The sequence below is a fragment of the Bufo bufo genome, chromosome 5, assembly GCF_905171765.1.
Source record: "Bufo bufo chromosome 5, aBufBuf1.1, whole genome shotgun sequence".
NCBI lineage: Eukaryota > Metazoa > Chordata > Amphibia > Anura > Bufonidae > Bufo > Bufo bufo.
The window spans coordinates 229,365,742-229,389,496 of record NC_053393.1 but is presented as its reverse complement, the minus strand read 5'-3'; the positions used below and the strand labels follow the sequence as shown (position 1 = coordinate 229,389,496).

The 23,755-nt window shown below is 45.5% G+C and overlaps 1 protein-coding gene across 5 annotated transcripts in view; it reads right to left on the bottom strand.

The window, feature by feature from the left end:
• Positions 1-2,988, bottom strand: part of SEPTIN7 (septin 7) — a 117,695-nt gene extending 114,707 nt beyond the window's left edge. For 2 of the 5 annotated variants that reach the window (XM_040431308.1, XM_040431310.1), the window contains exon 1: positions 568-628. In XM_040431308.1, coding sequence (XP_040287242.1) covers positions 568-601 — 34 coding nt within the window. In that variant the 5' untranslated portion in view covers positions 602-628. Of the gene's footprint in view, positions 1-531; positions 534-567; positions 629-2,751 lie in introns of those variants that run through there. The other 3 variants (XM_040431312.1, XM_040431309.1, XM_040431311.1) reach the window with 3 other exon arrangements.
• Positions 2,989-23,755: the final 20,767 nt, after the last annotated feature.

The following is a 23,755-nucleotide window of genomic DNA, read 5'->3' as shown; positions in this document are numbered from 1 at the left end:
AAGACTGTAGAATATTTTTCATGGGACGACCCCTTTAAATATATCTCGGACATTACTTATATCTGGATCTCCACCTCATACACATTACCAGGACACAATGCTTCTCTGTTCTCTTGGAATGTGTTAGCAGTCCAGTGATGGTTCCACTGAAAAGGACTTTTAGGAGCAATCGGCTACAAAGCACACTAACTAAAACCATACCACCAGACAATGCCAACAGTCTACCGTAATCCCGTTATGGTTCAGACAAGATGCCGTAAAAGGATATAAACCATGGTTAGGAGCCATCTACAGTTGTCATCTGTTTGACAGCCGCCCTGTAAAGTAAATGAGTAGTCCCATGCCTGCTTTCTCCTGGTGGCACACACACATGGGAGGCGCCCAACACTCAGAAGAGTCTCACCCTGCCTCACTTCCATGCCTCTGCTCCCGAAGCACATATTATTCCTACGTGACTAACAAAATGAAAACTCTTTTCTAAAGCCAAGGCAGCAATCCAGAGACTCACTGATGCTACAGGTCACAAAAAACAGCTGACGAGCAGAGGCAACCACAAAAAGCGTTCACCTTCCAATCCCTGCTCTTCCATTTCCTCCCACATGAAGGTATCTTCTTTCCGGCAGGACAGCTATGCAGCCCCCAGACATAAATCAGGTGAAGGATGGTCTCTGACAGCCACCCGCAGCCAAACGCTTGCATCCCTAGCAATGTCCTGAGGGAGGAGCTGCTTCCTGATGTCCAGCCCCGAGAAAACAAATGAGAAAAACTTCCGTTCCCACAGTCACCAATGCAATTTACCTCGGCAGGATGAAAGGGAGAGGAAAATCCACTTAGGAGTGAATTTGGATAGAAATTACTTATTACGCTGATTACAATCAGGAGGGACCTGGTAGTCACTTCCTACAACGTAACCGGTGTCCAGTGCCACGTGACCGCGCCGGCTGGCCCTTGGGACTACCACCCAGTAACGCGCCGGCTGGCCCTTGGGACTACCACCCAGTAACGCGCCGGCTGGCCCTTGGGACTACCACCCAGTAACGCGCCGGCTGGCCCTTGGGACTACCACCCAGTAACGCGCCGGCTGGCCCTTGGGACTACCACCCAGTAACGCGCCGGCTGGCCCTTGGGACTACCACCCAGTAACGCGCCGGCTGGCCCTTGGGACTACCACCCAGTAACGCGCCGGCTGGCCCTTGGGACTACCACCCAGTAACGCGCCGGCTGGCCCTTGGGACTACCACCCAGTAACGCGCCGGCTGGCCCTTGGGACTACCACCCAGTATCGCGCCGGCTGGCCCTTGGGACTACCACCCAGTATCGCGCCGGCTGGCCCTTGGGACTACCACCCAGTAACGCGCCGGCTGACCCTTGGGACTACCACCCAGTAACACGCCGGCTGACCTTTGGGACTACCACCCAGTAATGCGCCTCATAGCTGAGAGGTTAAACCCCGAAACGCGTTGTACCACTTGCCCAAATAAACAAGAACCATTATTACTCCAACTACTGGGTGGTTTTTGTGCCGTGGGATACCCTTTCTTTTATTTGAACTCATAGCGGAGAAGACAGTTAGGCACCAGCTGCCCATACATGATATTCTCTTGTGTAACTTCCATTCATGTGAATCAAACATTATCAAAGTGCTAGAATTTACCACCAGAGATCAGAGGGCCCCTTTGCAGGTCAAAGGCAGTGAAAAAACTGAAATGCGATCAAGGCCTTACCAGGCCAATGGTGACAGAGCGTAACAGGGACCCCCACATAACTTGGCTTGAGCCCTGGGCACCCTTAGGCAATTTTTGGCCATAAATCACCTTTAAGAAATCAATACTCCAAAAGGATAATAAAAAGGAGCCTAAACAGCAATTCCCCAACCTATCAACAAACCAAGGAAAAGTGGCGAGCAGTAGAGGGTGCCTGCTGCCCCAGACAGGATACAGGCTCCCATAAACAGCAGCCTGCCTTCTGATGGATTTATAGCCCCCCCCAGCCCTGCCGGCTTCCTGTGAAGCCGCCACTACTACTACTCTCAGCGTTAGGAGAAGCAGATCCTACATTCCACTGAGGAGGAAGTGATGTCACCGGCAGAACAGTACGCAGAGTATGACATAATGCGCCGGCTATTTACAGAAGAATCATCCCGACATTGGGCAACTAAACGCGTGCAACTAATACGTAGGTATAACTGTCAATACGTAAATCACATACAATCCCGAGTCACAATGTACAACGAAAACTGCACAAAAAGTGCATAAAGTGGTCAACGCGTGGCAGCGGGCACAACGGGTGGAAGATTTACAATTACATCCGTTTTCCAGCCATACACGGACAGCAGCGACAATTTCGTTATAAAGGGGTGTGGTCAGATGGTGACATATGGTGACAGGGGAAATGAATGAGGCTCACCATGGCGTGGGCACTACTCAAGCATGCCCGCTGTGTACCATAGGCATCATATGATCTACACAGGGGGACAAACAATGCACCAATTCACACAAACACTGCAGATCTGTTCCCTCCTGAAATGTAGGACCACAACAAGTAACCCCCAGAGTCACCAGCAGCACAGGCCATTCCTCCATGAGGGGCTCACACAGGGAAGAGGCAGCCAAGTACTGGGGGGACACCATGGAGCCCCCTCAGCAGCAGGCCTGTACCCAGCTCCCCCCTCCTCTCTGCGGGGCCTCTTCCCTCCATCACCGAGCGGTCCCCCCCTCACACATCCACGCACAGGCCGGATATGAGACTCACCCATGGTGCCTCTGGTGCTGGACCCACTCCGCCTGGCCTGCTGCGAGTCTCTGCGCTCAGTAACTGACACAGCCACCGGACGTCGCCGTGCGCGCTACGTCTACGGACGGCAAGGAAGCGGCGACTACAGCCCACCCGGTGACGTCACGGAGTGGGAGGGGCGTCGGCTGTGGAATCCGCACGGCCCGCCCGTACAGCGGGAGATGGGCGTGGTGGGACAGGGCGCTTCCGCCCGCACACTATAGCCCTCAGAGCGCCGCGAATGACAAAATGGAGGCCGCGCGCTCTGACGTGGATATCCTGTGTGCTCGCGGGGAGGAGAACATGTCTTCCGCTGCTAGGCTGGTTCTCTACGACGTGGAGAACTACAACTCTCAGCATGTGGCTGTTTTTTATCATGCTTATGGGAGTGCCATAGAAGTAAAGGCCAGAAGTGTATATAGACCGGTGCCTCTGCCATATAGCGGAGATCTAATGTAGAAGCGGCCCATGGCTTATTTTTCTGCTGCATTTCTATAGAATCTGACACATTCTGATGTATTCCAGGGTCACTGAGTTTTCACCAAACTTTTGATATTTTATAGCAACTTCTTGGGTTTTGATCAGTGGGGATCCGAGTTCTGAGACCCCCAAGGATCGCTAGAAGGAGGAGAGAGAAGTGATCACCTTTTTTTTATATTTCTCTGACCAAACATTTGAAAACCCTGTGACTCTTTAAAGACACTATCTTCCAAAATTACTAGAATGAGGGCCCCCCTTTTTAGGAGTTTGAATTGAACTCCATTTAATGTCTATGGGACTCTGTGTTTAGTGATGTTGAAAAATCAAGTGGTGAGCAAGCCAGGCAGTTTTATAGTCCTGGGTGATGTGTAGGCCATCTCCATATATCTATACACCCTAAGGCAGCAGGGGTCAGCAACCTTTGGCACTCCAGGTGTTGTTAAAGTACAACTCCAGCATGCTCTATTCACTTCTATGGGAGTTTTGAGAACAGCCAAGCAAGTGTGGATGCTGGGAGTCTAAGGCCCCTTTCACACGGGCGAGTATTCCGCGCGGATGCGATGCGGGAGGTGAACGCATTGCACCCGCACTGAATACCGACCCATTCATTTCTATGGGGCTGTGCACACGAGCGGTGATTTTCACGCATCACTTTTGCGTTGCGTGAAAATCGCAGCATGCTCCTCTTTGTGTGTTTTTCACGTAACGCAGGCCCCATAGAAATGAATGGGGTTGCGTGAAAATCGCAAGCAAGTGCGGATGCGGTGCGATTTTCACACACGGTTGCTAGGGGACGATCGGGATGGGGACCCGATCATTATTATTTTCCCTTATAACATGGTTATAAGGGAAAATAATAGCATTCTGAATACAGAATGCATAGTAAACTAGCGCTGGAGGGGTTAAAAAAAAAATTAAAAAAAATTAACTCACCTTAATCCACTTGTTCGCGTAGCCGGCATCTCATTCTGGCTTCATCTGATCTCTGTGCAGCTACAGGACCTTTGGTGACGTCATTCCGGTCATCACATGATCCATCACCATGGTAAAAGATCATGTGACGTACTATGTGATGACCGGAGTGACGTCACCACAGGTCCTGTTGCTGCACAGAGATCAGATGAAGCCAGAAGCAGATGCCGGCATCGCGAACAAGTGGATTAAGGTGAGTTAAATTTTTATTTTATTTTTTTAACCCCTCCAGCGCTGTTTTACTATGCATTCTGTATTCAGAATGCTATTATTTTCCCTTATAACCATGTTATAAGGGAAAATAATATAATCTACAGAACACTGATCCCAAGCCCGAACTTCTGTGAAGAAGTTCGGGTTTGGGTACCAAACATGCACGATTTTTCTCACGCGAGTGCAAAACGCATTACAATGTTTTGCACTCGTGCGGAAAAATCGCGGGTGTTCCCGCAACGCACCCGCACATTTTCCCGCAACGCCCGTGTGAAAGAGGCCTTAGTTTCACCATATCTGGAGTTTCGAAGGTTGTTGATCTCTGCCCTAAAGGGAGATTCCTCCACTATTATGCTACATTCACACAAACGTATTTTGTTTCCGTGTCCGTTCCGTTTTTTTGCCGATTGGATAAGGACCCATTCAACTCAATAGGTCCGCAAAAAATGCGGACAGCACACCATCTGCTGTCCGCATCCGTATGTCCGTTCTGTAGCTCAGTGAAAAAAAAATAGAGCATGTCCTATTGTACGTTTTGCGGACAAGGATAGGCATTGTTACAATGGATCCGCAAAAAAAAGGATGCCAAAAGGACGACACGTTGCAGAAAAAATCCACCGTAACACAGTACTACCAAAGCGCAGGAATTGTCCTGCGCTGCGGGCGTACAAATTCTTAACATGTCAATTGTGCGATATATGGTGCGGATTTCACCCTTTTCAGTAGAAGGTTGAGATCTGAGGAAAATCCTCATCAAATTCCGAACAAAAGCTGAAGTAACACATGCGGTTTTTCAGTGTGGAAATGCACAAAAGACCGTGTGGATTTTCTGTTTTGAAATCTGCCCTTGTGTGCAGGGAGCTACTGCATACTGTAGTCCAGATTTACTAATGTGTCTGCTCCAAAAATCTGTCTAAAAAAGTGCCACAATTTAGAGCATCTAATGGGAGATTCCTATACATTTTCCCATACACCAATCTTGATCTCCCTGTGCTAGAGTATGATAGGCCTACTTTATTATAAGAGGCAAATGTCTCTTAATAAATCACATTTCTGACCCTCCATGCCCCAGAAACTCAGGTCAACCCCCTGACTGGCGTAGACTTGAGCTCTAACCTATGCCAGTTTCTAGTGTAAGTTATAATGTCAGGGACGTTGGAGGTGTCAAGGGGACCTAGTCTTGGTACTTCGTCGCTGTAAAAAACATTGACCCAGTAGGCCTTCAAAGATGGGATAATTTCCAAGGAGCAGCCATTGTTCCCTGCCTCGTGAGAGTACAAGGCAGGGATGGCTTGTTTGGATAAATAATGCTGACTAGATATCTCTGTTGGTCTGAGCACGCTCCAGTTTCCTAAAGGCCAGAGAATCTACTATGTGGTGCAGCAGCAACTGCACCACCAGAAACCTGGCCAGGTCGGAGTTAAGCTTGCACACCATTGGATTGCTCGGAGTGTGGAGTTGTTTCCGGCCACACATTACCTTATCGATGGCTGACGGAGCAGAAGAGGAGTGGGAGAAGCAGTAACATCATGATGACAAGAATACTGTATTTCATATACCGTATTTTTCGCTTTATAAGACGCACCCGATGATAAGACGCACCTAGATTTTTGAGGAGGAAAATAATAAGAAAAAAAAATCTGAACCAAAAGGTGTGCTTTTGGTGGGTTTTGAATTAATGGTGGTCTGTGGATGATGCACTGTTATGGGGGGACCTGTGGATGACGCACTGTTTTGGGGCGAACTGTGGATGATGCACTGTTTTGGGGAGACCTGTGGATGACGCACTGTTTTGGGGGGACCTGTGGATGACACTGTTATAGGGGGACCTGTGGATGACGCACTGTTATGGGGGATCTGTGGATGACGCACTGTTATGAGGGGGATGTGTGGATGATGCACTACTACGGGGGATATAGCATCTTATGTAATGGGGGTCACTATTCACACAGGGACAATATACTGTGACACATATGATACTGTGACCAGCATAAGATGATCTTATGCTGGTCACAGTATCATATGTGTCACAGTATATTGTCCCTGTGCGAATAGTGACCCCCATTACACCACAGGGCACACAGTAGACTTTATATGTAAAATCTTTTAGGCTACATGCACACGATCAGGATTCATGTGCGGAAAATCCGCACGCAATCCTGATCGTGTGCAGGGGGCCTTAATGGCTCTGCTTTCTTCTGTAACAGTACTCACTATAAAAGCAGCAGTCCGGCCAGCACGTGACGTCACTCACTCAGTCAGTCACGCTCCTGCCAGCTTCATTAATGAAGTGGGAGGAGCATGACAGAGTGAGTGACGTCACGCGCCGGCTGGTCCACTGCTTTCATAGTGAGTACTGTTATAGAAGAAAGCAGAGTGTAATGAAGCAGTTTTCATATGTAAAGTCTATAATCTTCAAGCAGTATCTCTGCTTTTAACTAGGGCAATCCTCTGTAGTGCAACTCACTATGAAAGCGGCAGCGTAACCTCGCGATGCTCACTCATTCACGCTCCTCCCACTTCCTTCATGAATGAAGTGGGAGGAGCGTGAATGGGTGAGCATCGCCAGGTTACGCTGCCGCTCTGCCTGCCGCTTTCATAGTGAGTTGTACTACTACAGAGGATTGCCCTAGTTTAAAGCAGAGATACTGCTTGAAGATTATAGAGTTTACATATGAAAACTGCCGTGAGCGGGGCCCGATGTATTACAGTACAGTGACTGCACCGGGCCCCGCCGCGAGTGTTGCCAGCCTCCGTCCCCTCCTCCCACCCCTCTGATACATCGCGGCTTGCAATGTATCAGCGTAACCAAAGTAAACATGGCAGTGTTCGCTTTATAAGACGCACTGCCATTTTCCCCCCACTTTTGGGGGGGGAAAAGTGCGTCTTATAAAGCGAAAAATCTCGGTAAATGCCTCTGGGCTGCTGCAAAGGAGACCTGGAGAAGGAGGGCAGTCTTGTTGCTCTAGCTGTCCGGGCATGCTGGGAGTTGTAGTTTTGCAACAGCTGGAGGCACGCTGGTTGGGAAACACTGCTCTAGCAGACGGCCACTTCTGTTTTTCCATAGGATCTGTTGATGCTGCTGCATGTGCTGCAATAGAGCCGTGGTGCCTATAAGTGTGTTTAACCTCCCACACCTTAGTTTAACCACCTCCGGACCGCTGTACGCACAGACGCGTCCTGGAGGTGGTTGATTCATTCCTCCTGGACGCGCAGGCGCGTCCTCTCGCGAGACGCGAGATTTCCTGTGAACGCGCGCACACAGGCACGGAAGGTAAGACAGTTGATCTCCAGCCTGCCAGCGGCGATCGTTCGCTGGCAGGCTGGAGATGTGTTTTTTTTAACCTCTAACAGGTATATTAGACGCTGTTTTGATAACAGCGTCTAATATACCTGCTACCTGGTCCTCTGGTGGTCCCCTTTGTTTGGATCGACCACCAGAGGACACAGGTAGCTCAGTAAAGTAGCACCAAGCACCACTACACTACACCCCCCCCCGTCACTTATTAACCCCTTATTAGCCCCTGATCACCCCATATAGACTCCCTGATCACCCCCCTGTCATTGATTACCCCCCTGTCATTGATCACCCCCCTGTCATTGATCACCCCCCTGTAAAGCTCCATTCAGACGTCCGCATGATTTTTACGGATCCACTGATAGATGGATCGGATCCGCAAAACGCATCCGGACGTCTGAATGAAGCCTTACAGGGGCGTGATCAATGACTGTGGTGATCACCCCATATAGACTCCCTGATCACCCCCCTGTCATTGATTACCCCCCTGTCATTGATCACCCCCCTGTAAAGCTCCATTCAGACGTCCGCATGATTTTTACGGATCCACTGATAGATGGATCGGATCCGCAAAACGCATCCGGACGTCTGAATGAAGCCTTACAGGGGCATGATCAATGACTGTGGTGATCACCCCATATAGACTCCCTGATCACCCCCCTGTAAAGCTCCATTCAGATGTCCGCATGATTCTTACGGATGCACTGATAGATGGATCGGATCCGCAAAACGCATCCGGACGTCTGAATGAAGCCTTACAGGGGCATGATCAATGACTGTGGTGATCACCCCATATAGACTCCCTGATCACCCCCCTGTCATTGATCAACCCCCTGTAAAGCTCCATTCAGATGTCCGCATGATTTTTACGGATGCACTGATAGATGGATCGGATCCGCAAAACGCATACGGACGTCTGAATGAAGCCTTACAGGGGCATGATCAATGACTGTGGTGATCACCCCATATAGACTCCCTGATCACCCCCCTGTCATTGATTACCCCCCTGTAAAGCTCCATTCAGACGTCCGCATGATTTTTACGGATCCACTAATAGATGGATCGGATCCGCAAAACGCATCCGGACGTCTGAATGAAGCCTTACAGGGGCGTGATCAATGACTGTGGTGATCACCCCATATAGACTCCCTGATCACCCCCCTGTCATTGATTACCCCCCTGTCATTGATCACCCCCCTGTAAAGCTCCATTCAGACGTCCGCATGATTTTTACGGATGCACTGATAGATGGATCGGATCCGCAAAACGCATACGGACGTCTGAATGAAGCCTTACAGGGGCATGATCAATGACTGTGGTTATCACCCCATATAGACTCCCTGATCACCCCCCTGTCATTGATTACACCCCTGTCATTGATCAACCCCCTGTAAAGCTCCATTCAGATGTCCGCATGATTTTTACGGATGCACTGATAGATGGATCGGATCCGCAAAACGCATCCGGACGTCTGAATGAAGCCTTACAGGGGTGTGATCAATGACTGTGGTGATCACCCCATATAGACTCCCTGATCACCCCCCTGTCATTGATTACCCCCCCTGTAAAGCTCCATTCAGACGTCCGCATGATCTTTACGGATGCACTGATAGATGGATCGGATCCGCAAAACGCATCCGGACGTCTGAATGAAGCCTTACAGGGGCGTGATCAATGACTGTGGTGATCACCCCATATAGACTCCCTGATCACCCCCCTGTCATTGATTACCCCCCTGTAAAGCTCCATTCAGATGTCCGCATGATTTTTACGGATGCACTGATAGATGGATCGGATCCGCAAAACGCATCCGGATGTCTGAATAAAGCCTTACAGGGGCATGATCAATGACTGTGGTTATCACCCCATATAGACTCCCTGATCACCCCCCTGTCATTGATCACCCCCCTGTCATTGATCACCCCCCTGTCATTGATCACCCCCCTGTCATTGATCACCCCCCTGTCATTGATCACCCCCCTGTCATTGATCACCCCCCCTGTCATTGATCACCCCCCCTGTCATTGATCACCCCCCCTGTCATTGATCACCCCCCCTGTCATTGATCACCCCTCTGTAAGGCTCCATTCAGACATTTTTTTGGCCCAAGTTAGCGGAATTATTTATTTTTTTTCTTACAAAGTCTCATATTCCACTAACTTGTGTCAAAAAATAAAATCTCACATGAACTCACCATGCCCCTCACGGAATCCAAATGCGTAAAATTTTTTAGACATTTATATTCCAGACTTCTTCTCATGCTTTAGGGCCCCTAGAATGCCAGGGCAGTATAAATACCCCACATGTGACCCCATTTCGGAAAGAAGACACCCCCAGGTATTCCGTGAGGGGCATATTGAGTCCATGAAAGATTGAAATTTTTGTCCCAAGTTAGCGGAACGGGAGACTTTGTGAGAAAAAAATTAAAAATATCAATTTCCGCTAACTTGTGCCAAAAAAAAATAATTTCTATGAACTCGCCATGCCCCTCATTGAATACCTTGGGGTGTATTCTTTCCAAAATGGGGTCACATGTGGGGTATTTATACTGCCCTGGCATTCTAGGGGCCCCAAAGCGTGAGAAGAAGTCTGGTATCCAAATGTCTAAAAATGCCCTCCTAAAAGGAATTTGGGCACCTTTGCGCATCTAGGCTGCAAAAAAGTGTCACACATCTGGTATCGCCGTACTCAGGAGAAGTTGGGGAATGTGTTTTGGGGTGTCATTTTACATTAACCCATGCTGGGTGAGAGAAATATCTTGGTCAAATGCCAACTTTGTATAAAAAAATGGGAAAAGTTGTCTTTTGTCAAGATATTTCTCTCACCCAGCAAGGGTATATGTAAAATGACACCCCAAAACACATTCCCCAACTTCTCCTGAATACGGCGATACCACATGTGTGACACTTTTTTGCAGCCTAGGTGGGCAAAGGGGCCCATATGCCAAAGAGCACCTTTAGGATTTCACAGGTCATTTACCTACTTACCACACATTAGGGCCCCTGGAAAATGCCAGGGCAGTATAACTACCCCACAAGTGACCCCATTTTGGAAAGAAGACACCCCAAGGTATTCCGTGAGGGGCATGGCGAGTTCCTATAATTTTTTATTTTTTGTCACAAGTTAGTGGAAAATGCTGCTTTTTTTTTTTTTTTTTTTTTTTCATACAAAGTCTCATATTCCACTAACTTGTGACAAAAAATAAAAACTTCCATAAACTCACTATGCCCATCAGCGAATACCTTGGGGTCTCTTCTTTCCAAAATGGGGTCACTTGTGGGGTAGTTATACTGCCCTGGCATTCTAGGGGCCCAAATGTGTGGTAAGGAGTTTGAAATCAAATTCTGTAAAAAATAACCTGTGAAATCCGAAAGGTGCTCTTTGGAATATGGGCCCCTTTGCCCACCTAGGCTGCAAAAAAGTGTCACACATCTGGTATCTCCGTACTCAGGAGAAGTTGGGGAATGTGTTTTGGGGTGTCATTTTACATATACCCATGCTGGGTGAGAGAAATATCTTGGTCAAATGCCAACTTTGTATAAAAAAATGGGAAAAGTTGTCTTTTGTCAAGATATTTCTCTCACCCAGCAAGGGTATATGTAAAATGACACCCCAAAACACATTCCCCAACTTCTCCTGAATACGGCGATACCACATGTGTGACACTTTTTTGCAGCCTAGGTGGGCAAAGGGGCCCATATTCCAAAGAGCACCTTTAGGATTTCACAGGTCATTTACCTACTTACCACACATTAGGGCCCCTGGAAAATGCCAGGGCAGTATAACTACCCCACAAGTGACCCCATTTTGGAAAGAAGACACCCCAAGGTATTCCGTGAGGGGCATGGCGAGTTCCTAGAATTTTTTATTTTTTGTCACAAGTTAGTGGAAAATGCTGCTTTTTTTTTTTTTTTTTTTCATACAAAGTCTCATATTCCACTAACTTGTGACAAAAAATAAAAACTTCCATAAACTCACTATGCCCATCAGCGAATACCTTGGGGTCTCTTCTTTCCAAAATGGGGTCACTTGTGGGGTAGTTTTACTGCCCTGGCATTCTAGGGGCCCAAATGTGTGGTAAGGAGTTTGAAATCAAATTCTGTAAAAAATGACCTGTGAAATCCGAAAGGTGCTCTTTGGAATATGGGCCCCTTTGCCCACCTAGGCTGCAAAAAAGTGTCACACATCTGGTATCTCCGTACTCAGGAGAAGTTGGGGAATGTGTTTTGGGGTGTCATTTTACATATACCCATGCTGGGTGAGAGAAATATCTTGGCAAAAGACAACTTTTCCCATTTTTTTATACAAAGTTGGCATTTGACCAAGATATTTATCTCACCCAGCATGGGTATATGTAAAAAGACACCCCAAAACACATTCCTCAACTTCTCCTGAGTACGGAGATACCAGATGTGTGACACTTTTTTGCAGCCTAGGTGGGCAAAGGGGCCCATATTCCAAAGAGCACCTTTCGGATTTCACAGGTAATTTTTTAGAGAATTTGATTTCAAACTCCTTACCACACATTTGGGCCCCTAGAATGCCAGGGCAGTATAACTACCCCACAAGTGACCCCATTTTGGAAAGAAGAGACCCCAAGGTATTCGCTGATAGGCATAGTGAGTTCATGGAAGTTTTTATTTTTTGTCACAAGTTAGTGGAATATGAGACTTTGTATGAAAAAAAAAAAAATCATCATTTTCCACTAACTTGTGACAAAAAATAAAAAATTCTAGGAACTTGCCATGCCCCTCACGGAATACCTTGGGGTGTCTTCTTTCCAAAATGGGGTCACTTGTGGGGTAGTTATACTGCCCTGGCATTCTAGGGGCCCAAATGTGTGGTAAGGAGTTTGAAATCAAATTCTGTAAAAAATGACCTGTGAAATCCGAAAGGTGCTCTTTGGAATATGGGCCCCTTTGCCCACCTAGGCTGCAAAAAAGTGTCACACATCTGGTATCTCCGTACTCAGGAGAAGTTAGGGAATGTGTTTTGGGGTGTCATTTTACATATAACCATGCTGGGTGAGAGACATATCTTGGCAAAAGACAACTTTTCCCATTTTTTTATACAAAGTTGGCATTTGACCAAGATATTTCTCTCACCCAGCATGGGTATATATAAAATGACACCCCAAAACACATTCCCCACCTTCTCCTGAGTACGGAGATACCAGATGTGTGACACTTTTTTGCAGCCTAGGTGGGCAAAGGGGCCCATATTCCAAAGAGCACCTTTCGGATTTCACAGGTCATTTTTTACAGAATTTGATTTCAAACTCCTTACCACACATTTGGGCCCCTAGAATGCCAGGGCAGTATAACTACCCCACAAGTGACCCCATTTTGGAAAGAAGAGACCCCAAGGTATTTCGTGATGGGCATAGTGAGTTCATAGAAGTTTTTATTTTTTGTCACAAGTTAGTGGAATATGAGACTTTGTAAGAAAAGAAAAAAAAAAGAAAAAAATCATCATTTTCCACTAACTTGTGACAAAAAATAAAAAGTTCTATGAACTCACTATGCCCATCAGCGAATACCTTAGGGTGTGTACTTTCCGAAATGGGGTCATTTGTGGGGTGTTTGTACTGTCAGGCCATTGTAGAACCTCAGGAAACATGACAGGTGCTCAGAAAGTCAGATCTGCTTCAAAAAGCGGAAATTCACATTTTTGTACCATAGTTTGTAAACGCTATAACTTTTACCCAAACCATTTTTTTTTTACCCAAACATTTTTTTTTTATCAAAGACATGTAGAACAATAAATTTAGAGCAAAATTTATATATGGATCTCGTTATTTTTGCAAAATTTTACAACTGAAAGTGAAAAATGTCATTTTTTTGCAAAAAAATCGTTAAATTTCGATTAATAACAAAAAAAGTAAAAATGTCAGCAGCAATGAAATACCACCAAATGAAAGCTCTATTAGTGAGAAGAAAAGGAGGTAAAATTCATTTGGGTGGTAAGTTGCATGACCGAGCAATAAACGGTGAAAGTAGTGTAGGTCAGAAGTGTAAAAAGTGGCCTGGTCTTTCAGGGTGTTTAAGCACTGGGGGCTGAGGTGGTTAAAGGGGTATTTCGGTAAAGTAACTTATTTTTTGAAAAACTGCATTAAGGCTGCAAGCTGTGACCTAACCAGAACCCATACCTATACATATAACCAGAGTTTCAGTTTACCTTGCAATCCATTTGTCTAGCTCCTTTGTGAGCCTGCAACACATTGAGAGTATCATGACGCCTGTTCCTCCTTCACAAAACTTCAAAGACTACAATCCCTAGCTTTCCTGCTGTGAGTGTTGATGTCTATTGATTGGCTGCCTGATATAAAGTCTGGTCACGCCCCTTCTACTCAGTAATCACCAGCACACTAACACGCCCTTTGTTTCACAATACATTTAGCTACAGAATTGATAGCAACACACTGAGCATGCTCGACCTGACAAAGGCTCAGAACTACAGGTCGATGCGGTATGAGGAAACACAGTGGGTAGCAGAGGAAGAAAACTATTATAACTACTGAATGGTAAATGTTAAATTTACATTATATTAGGTAATTATTAATGATGATTTAGTCTAAAACAGGCATGCTCAACCTGTGGCCCTCCAGCTGTTGCAAAACTACAATTCCCAGCAGGCCCTTACAGCTATCAGCCTACAGCAGGGCATGGTGGAAGTTGTAGTTTTACAACAGCTGGAGGGCCGCAGGTTGAGCATCCCTGGTCTAAAACATAAGTTATATTTATGGTAACCAGAATACCCCTTTAATCCTCTAAAACTTGCATATGGCAATGCTTTTATTCCGGCACTGTGGATAAAACCTGCCAGATGGGAGATGCTCACATAGAGATAGTGTCATGCAAGATTGGCTTGGGTCAGAGGTTTTGAGCCAACGCCCTCAGTATCAGCTGCATCACCAGTTCTAAGGCTGACCATTATAAAAGCCGATCTGGCCATGGCAGTTTTATGGGAGGTTCTGGCTGTATATTGCCTGTGCTGTTTATTGGTTCAGCCACCACCATCCTCCTCTGATGTCACCTCTTCTTTAGCACCCTGATTCGGCTCCCAGGTCATGTCAAACACACATCATCGTAGGCTACACCCTACTTGTCACTTGTATCAGACTATGATATATCATTGTGGGCTCCTTTGTCCCCCTAACAATTCCCTGCTCTCTGTTTGCCCTAAGTGCTACCACCATGTACAGTGCTGCCCATAATTATTCATACCCCTGGCAAATTTTGACTTAAAGTTACTTTTATTCAACCAGCAAGTAATTTTTTGACGGGAAATGACATGTGTCTCCCAAAAGATAATAAGACGATGTACAAGAGGCATTATTGTGGGAAAAAACATTTCTCAGCTTTTATTTACATTTGAGCAAAAAGTGTCCAGTCCAAAATTATTCATACCCTTCTTAATAATCAATAGAAAAGCCTTTATTGGTTATTACAGCAATCAAACGCTCCCTTTAATTGCAGACCAGCTTTTTGCATGTCTCCACAGTTATTTTTGCTCATTCATCTTTAGCAATGAGCTCTAAATCTTTCAGGTTGGAGGGTCTTCTTGCCATCACCCTGATCTTTAGCTCTCTCCACAGATTCTCAATTGGATTCAAGTCTGGACTCTGGCTGGGCCACTCCAAAACGTTAATGTTGTTGTCTGCTAACCATTTCTTCACCACTTTTGCTGTGTGTTTTCGGTCATTGTCATGCTGAAATGTCCACTGGTGCCCAAGGCCAAGTTTCTCTGCAGACTGCCTGATACTGTCGTTGAAAATCCTCATGTATTGCTCTTTTTTCATGGTGCCTTTTACTGTGATTAGGTTCATTAGTCCTTTGGCTGAAAAACACCCCCTAAGCATTAGGTTCCCACCACCATGTTTGACAGTGGGGATGGTGTTCTTTGGGTTGAAGGCTTCTCCTTTTTTACGCCAAATGAAGGAAACATCATTGTGACCAAACAATTCAATTTTTGTTTCATCTGACCATAACACAGACGACCAGAAGTCGTCTTCTTTGTCCAGATGAGCTTTTGTAAAGGCCAAGCGAGCTTTTGTGTGCCTTATCTGGAGAAGTGGCGTCCTCTTTGGTCTGCAGCCGTGGAACCCAGCAGTGTGCAGTGTCCGTTGGATTGTCTTCCTTGAGACATTGCCACCAGCAGAGCCCAGATTCACCAGGATGGCCTTGGTGGTGATCCTTGGATTCTTTATCACCTCTCTAACTATCCTCCTGGCCAGTACAGGTGTCACTTTTGGCTTCTGACCACGTCCTCTGAGATATTCCACAGTGCGGAACATCTTGTATTTTTTTTATAATACTTTGTACTGTAGCCACTTGAACTTGAATACATTTAGAAATGGCCTTGTAGCCCTTTCCTCACTTGTGAGCAGCCACAATGCGCAGCCGCAGGTCCTCACTGAGCTCCTTTGTCTTAGCCATGACTGTCCACAAACCAACTGCAGAGAGCTGCTGTTTTTTACCTGTTGAGTTGATTAAAACAGCTGTTCCCAATTAATCAGGGTAATTAGGATGCTTTAGAACAGCTTGGACTATTTGGAATGGTATAGAACTTGATTTTCCCACAGAATGTGACAGTTTCTGAAGGGTATGAATAATTTTGGACTGGACACTTTTTGCTCAAATGTAAATAAAAGCTGAGAAATGTTTTTTTTCCACAATAATGCCTCTTGTACATCGTCTTATTATCTTTTGGGAGACACATGTCATTTCCCGTCAAAAAATTACTTGCTGGTTGAATAAAAGTAACTTTAAGTCAAAATTTGCCAGGGGTATGAATAATTATGGCCAGCACTGTATATACACTACTCACAAGAAGTTAGGAATATTTGACTTTCAGGTGAAATTGATGGAAAATATAAAATGTTCACAGTAATAGTATATCATGAAATATTTAATTAGAAGCATGCAATGGTGAGTTTCTCATCTCAAACAATTTATTGAAACAAAAGCCAACAACAGTGGTGGATATAACCCCACAACAATGTCAATGTCTCAGTAACTTGTCATGTGGCCTTGAGCATCAATTAAAGCTTGACAATAACGTCTCATGCTGTTCATAAGTCAACCTATTGTCTGCTGAGGCAGGGCATCCCACTTGTCTTGAAGGGTAGCCCTTAGGTCATTGATGTTCTGAGTTACAAGCCTCTACACAGCGACTCCCATAGGTTTTCAATGAGATTCAGGTCTGGAGAAAGTGCAGGCCACTCTATTTAAACAGGACCTTTCTTCAGTTTTGACATAAGCTAATTATAGTATTACCTTGTAGGGCAGCCCCCACTGATGCCATGGATGTATTTTAATTTATTTTTCCTTCTCCCTGGCTGTGAGCGGTCCACTCTAATTGGATTGCACTCACAGCCAGGGAGAAGGAGACGCCCACAGCAGAAGACTGCGTCTCCTCCCGTAGCGAGTTTAATGCTCATTCTAAAATCATCGGGGGGCCACAGAGCACGAACATCAGGAAGGGGGTTGAAAGAAAAATACACCCATGGCATCAGTGGGGGCTGCACTACAAGGTAATACCATAATTAGCCTATGTCAAAACTGATGAAAGGTCCTCTTTAAGGTACCTCAGCCTACAGCAGCCATTTCCTAATGATGTGACCTTAATGAGCTGGCACATTGTCGTTCATGAAGATGAAGTTAGGCCTGTGTTGTTCATGCAGAGGCACAATGACTGGATTGATTATTGATGTTAAAGTAGTATGGACTTGTCACTGTACCACTGCCTTCTCTTCAAACAGCTGATAAGTGGGGCTACTGGAAGTCGGACCCCCACTGATCTGATATTGATTGCCTATCCTGAACAAAAATCTAAACGCAACACTTTCGGTTTTGCTCCCATTTGCATGAGCTTGAATTCAAAGATCTGAAATATTTTCTACATACACAAAAGACCCATTACTCTCAAATATTGAGCACGGATCCTACGGGACTGCGAAGGGAGAAAACTTCTGGAGAGGTTAGTACCGGAGAATACGCGGGACGCCGCGTTGAGATACACCGGCCTGAAACCTATTTACCCCCGTTTGCAGGTCCTTCAATAACAGTCTGTTGCTGAGGCTTTTATCTTTCTGTCACTGAATATGTGGTAATTTGACTCTGCTATAACTCACAAGCGCAGATACCTACTATGTTCCTTTGAACTCTTGATTATATGGTCAGTACTGCTGCTTTATCACTACCTATTGGGAATTATTGTTTTGGGCTGAATATTATAGCGATCACACGACAATTTGATTGCCCTACAATTGGTATACGTTTTTGATACTTTTACATCAACTTCATGTCGATACAACTATTCCAGGACATTGACTCAAATTAGAGCTCCATACATTCTTTTTGAAATTGGAAAACCCACCATTATTGTTGCTGCTATAGAAACATTTCTGAATACTTCAGTGGATATCAACTTTGGTTTATATATACTGCTAATATTTATTCTTTACCTATATTCCAATTTTATATACTCACAAGCGTAATTGTTTTTTAATGTTTAATTTTAGAAATTAAATACGTACTCCAAATGTAAGTGTGCCTGCTACTATTTGTTTATTTACTCTCAAAGATTGTTCATAAATCTGTGTTAGTGAGCACTTCTCCTTTGCCAAGATAATCCATCCCACCTCACAGGTGTGGCATATCAAGGTGCTGATTAGACAGCATGAATATTGCACATGGGTGCCTTAGACTGCCCACAATAAAAGGTCACTCTGAAATGTGCAGTTTGAGCACAATGCCACAGATGTCGCAACGTTTGAGGGAGCGTGCAATTGGCATGCTGACTGCAGGAATGTCTACCAGAGCTGTTGCCTGTTCAGTGAATGTTCATTTCTCTACCATAAGCCATCTCCAAAGGCATTTCAGAGAATTTGGCGGTATATCCAACTAGCCTCACAATCGCAGACCACGTGTAACCACACCAGCCCAGGACCTCCACATCCAGCATGTTCACCTCCATGATCGTCTGAGACCAGCCACCTGGACTTCTACAGCAACAATCGGTTTGCATAACCAAAGAATTTCTGCACAAACTTTCAGAAACCGTCTCAGGGAGGCTCATTGGCATGTTCGACGTCCTCATCGGGGTCTGGACCTGACTGCAGTTCGTCGCCATAACCGACTTGAGTGGGCAAATGCTCACATTCAATGGCGTCTGGCATGTTGGAGAGGCGTTCTGTTCAGGGATGAGTCCCGGTTTTTACTGTTCAGGGCAGATGGCAGACAGCGTGTGTGGGTGAGCGGTTTGCTGATGTCAACGTTGTGGATCGAGTGGCCCGTGGTGGTGGGGTTATGGTATGGGCAGGTGTTTGTTATGGACAACGAACACAGGTGCATTTTATTGATGGCATTTTGAATGCACAAAGATACCATGTCGAGATCCTGAGGCCCATTGTTGTGCCATTAATCCACGACCATCACCTCATGTTGCAGCATGATAATGCACGGCCCTCTATTGCAAGGATCTGTACACAATTCCTGGACAAAACTGGCTGAAAACATCCCAGTTCTTGTATGATCAGTATACTCGCTGGACATGTCACCCATTGAGCATGTTTGGGATGCTCTGGATTGGTGTATGAGGCAGCGTATTCCAGTTCCTGACAATATTCTGCAACTTCGCACAGCTATTGAAGAGGAGTGGACCAACATTCCATAGGCCACAATCAACAACCTGATCAACTCTATGCGACGGAGATGTGTTGCACTGCGTGAGGCAAATGGTGGCCACACCAGATGCTGACTGGTTTTCTGACCAGCCCCCACCCCCAGTAAGGCAAAACTGCACATTTCAGAGTAGCCTTTATTGTGGGCAGTCTAAGTCACACCTGTGCAATATTCATGCTGTCTAATGAGCACCTTGATATGCCACACCTGTGAGGTAGGATGGATTATCTCGGCAAAAGAGAAGTGCTCACTTAGACAGATTTGTTAACAATATTTGAGAGTAATTGTGTGTATGTAGAAAATGTTTCAGATCTTTGAGTTCAGCTCATGCAAAATTAAAGCAAAACCGAAAGTGTTGCATTTATATTTTTGTTCAGTGTAGTAAAAAGCGGACAACACCTTTAATGGCTTGTGACTCTGCAATTGATTTTTGACAGACCCAGCCACCACACATTCTATCACATCCCCAGGTGTGCACGCAATGGCATTTATTCCTTCAGAGCAGAAGGACCTGCCTGAATACTCCCCTGATCAGGCTGTCAGCCTCTGAGTATGATGTTGCAATCATGTGATCCTCCATCTTCATCCTTCCTCTCGTTTTCCCACCAGTATTTACAGTATAGTGCTGCTGGGCACCATTTTTGTACTATTTGGCAAAAGTTAATTGCCAAAACTTCAGATTCTTTTGGAGGATTTTTTTTTAAATTCATAACAATCTGTTTAGTACTGTTGCTTGCTTTCAGAGAGCAGCAGTGAAGTGCCTGGATATGGCACATAATCGCTGCAGCCAATCACTGTCTACAGTTCTGGACAGTGGCAGCAGTGGTGAGGTGCTGAGTCCAGGCACATTACTGTACATGTCACTGTATTCTCTGATATCTCTAACGTGATCCTGATGAGTCTCCATGTCTGGAGAATAAATTAGTATGTCAACAAACATCTCCACCAGGTGATGAAAAATGTCATTCACAAAAACCGCGGGAGCATTGGTCAACCCAAAAGGCATGACCAGGCTCTCAAGGTGACCCTCTGGGGTATTAAAAGCCGTCTTCCATTAATCCCATTCCTTGATCCTGACCAGTATATATGCCCCCTTAAAGGGACACTGACAGGCCCAATTAGCATATTTAGGCATATATACAGTACAGACCAAAAGTTTGGACACACCTTCTCATTCAAAGAGTTTTCTTTATTTTCATGACTATGAAAATTGTAGATTCACACTGAAGGCATCAAAACTATGAATTAACACATGTGGAATTATATACATAACAAACAAGTGTGAAACAACTGAAAATCTGTCATATTCTAGGTTCTTCAAAGTAGCAACCTTTTGCTTTGATTACTGTTTTGCACACTCTTGGCATTCTCTTGATGAGCTTCAAGAGGTAGTCCCCTGAAATGGTTTTCACTTCACAGGTGTGCCCTGTCAGGTTTAATAAGTGGGATTTCTTGCCTTATAAATGGAGTTGGGACCATCAGTGGCGTTGAGGAGAAGTCAGGTGGATACACAGCTGATAGTCCTACTGAATAGACTGTTAGAATTTGTATTATGGCAAGAAAAAAGCAGCTAAGTAAAGAAAAACGAGTAGCCATCATTACTTTAAGAAATAAAGGTCAGTCAGTCAGCCGAAAAATTGGGAAAACTTTGAAAGTAAGGGCTATTTGACCATGAAGGAGAGTGATGGGGTGCTGCGCCAGGAGACCTGGCCTCCACAGTCACCACCTGAACCCAATCGAGATGGTTTGGGGTGAGCTGGACCGCAGAGTGAAGGCAAAAGGGCCAACAAGTGCTAAGCATCTCTGGGAACTCCTTCAAGACTGTTGGAAGACCATTTCAAGGGACTACCTCTTAAAGCTCATCAAAAGAATGCCAAGAGTGTGCAAAGCAGTAATGAAAGCAAAAGGTGGCTACTTTGAAGAACCTAGAATATGACATATTTTCAGTTGTTTCACACTTGTTTGTTATGTATATAATTCCACATGTGTTAATTCATAGTTTTGATGCCTTCATAGTCATGAAAATAAAGAAAACTTTTTGAATGAGAAGGTGTGTCCAAACTTTTGGTCTGTACTGTATGTCAGTACAGGTCTTATAAAGTCTATTAAAATCATCTAAGTATCCCCCCTGTCCACCTTATAAATACCGAAATATTAAGTTTTATAACCTGCTTGTCCGGTCACCAATCTGCCCAAGGGGCGGCGTTTCATCTGAAAATGCGCCCAGCCAGCCGCTCCCAACTGCCGTCTGCAGCCCCGCCCAGCTCATCAATATTCACTTCGCTGGGCGGCGGCTACAACTCTCCCGACTCAAGATTCTGCGCACAGCCCATTCGATCCTCTGGGCACGTCCTCCGTCCAATCTTCAGCGCATGCGCCCGGCCGGGGTCACATCGCGCCTGCGTACAGAGCGCTGCAGCCCCTGTTTATGCGCATGCGCCGGGCACTTGAGTCGGGAGAGTTGTAGCCGCCACCCAGCAAAGTGAATATTGATGAGCTGGACGGGGCTTCAGACGGCAGTTGGGAGCGGCTGGCTGGGCGCATTTTCAGATGAAACGCCGCCCCTTGGGCAGATTTGTGACCGGACAAGCAGGTTATAAAACTTAATATTTCGGTATTTATAAGGTGGACAGGGGTGATACTTAGATGATTTTAATAGACTTTATAAGACCTGTACTGGCATATATATGCCTAAATATGCTAATTGGGCCTGTCAGTGTCCCTTTAAGTCCAACTTGGAAAACACCTTGGCATCAACAATCTGGTTAAACAAATCAGGAATCAAGGGAAGTGGGTAAGGATCATGGACAGTAATCCGATTGAACTCACAGAAATCCAGACATGGCTTAAGAGTTCCGTCCTTTTTTTTTAACAAAGAAAAACCCTGCTTCCACTGGAGATTTGGAAAGTCTTATGTGTCCTTTAGCCAAACTCTCGGTAATATATTCTCTCATGGCATTTCTTACGGGTCCAGAAAGGTTATGCAACCTAGATTTGGGCAACTCGGCTCCAGGAATAAGGTTGATAGGACAATCATATTCCCGATGCGGAGGTAAATCCTGGCATCTGCTTTTAGAAAATACATCGGCAAAATGAGATATAAAAGAGGGTAATGTTTTAGTGGTTAAAGCAGAAAAAGATGTATTCATACAATTGTCAATGCAATAATCTCCCCAATCCAGAATCTATCTAGCTTGCCAATCAATGGTTGGATTGTGCTTGCTTAACCACGGTAAACCCAGAACCAACGGAGCAGGGAGACCCTCCAACACAAAACACAAGATGAATTCCTGATGAAAGTCACCCATTCTTAATCTGATATCATGCACCACTTGAGATAAACACTTCTGAGTTAGAGGTGCAGAATCGATAGCGAAAATGAAAATGTTTTTCTCTAATGCACTTGGAGACAACCCGTGCATATGGACAAACTGAACATCAATCAGGTTCATCCCTGCCCCACTGTCGATAAACACATCAATCCCCACAGTCTTGGACTCTAGCAGTCAGGAGAAATCGGGTACTACCAGTCAAAGACAAATGCACGTTCTCTGACTCTCCTCTCACCCCTCCAAGAGTCAGATGGGAATTAGACGTCCCCCTTTTTTTTTCCCTTTTTGACGCTGAATGCATGGACATACATCGATAAAATGTCCCTTTTGTCCACAGAAAAAACACACTCCCTTCCTACGACTAATACGCTTAAAAGTAGATCCAGGAATAGCTCCCCATAATTGCATGGGTTCGTCCCCAGACATAAACCCAGAAGTATCTTCACACAAAGTGTCAGAGGGAGACGATACGTTATGTGATAGTACCTCCTGAGAGTGGGGGCCCCTAGATCTCTCTCTCAGCCATCTATCAATGCCTACTGCAAGAGACATAGTGGCTTCCAGAGACTCAGGATTCCCATGAAAGGCCAAAGCGTCCTTCAGCCTCTCCGATAATCCCTGACAAAACTGACTACGGAGAGCTGGATCGTTCCACTCAGTATCTGTAGCCCACCTTCTAAACTCAGTGCAGTAGATCTCAGCACATTGCTCTCCCTGACGAAGGCCACGTAGCTTGATCTTGGCCAGGGAGGTCCGATCCGGGTCATCATAGATGGGACCCAGAGCTTTGAAAAATTCATCCACCAACCGTATAGACTGCAATCAGGTCGGCAGAGAAAAAGCCCATGACTGAGCGTCCCCTTTAAGCAATGAAATAACCACACCAACTCTTTGAATCTCATCCCCAGATGAGTGTGGACGTAGCCTAAAATACAATTTGCATGCCTCCCTAAACAAAATTAAATTATCACTTCCCCCAGAGAATCTGTCCGGGAGGGCAT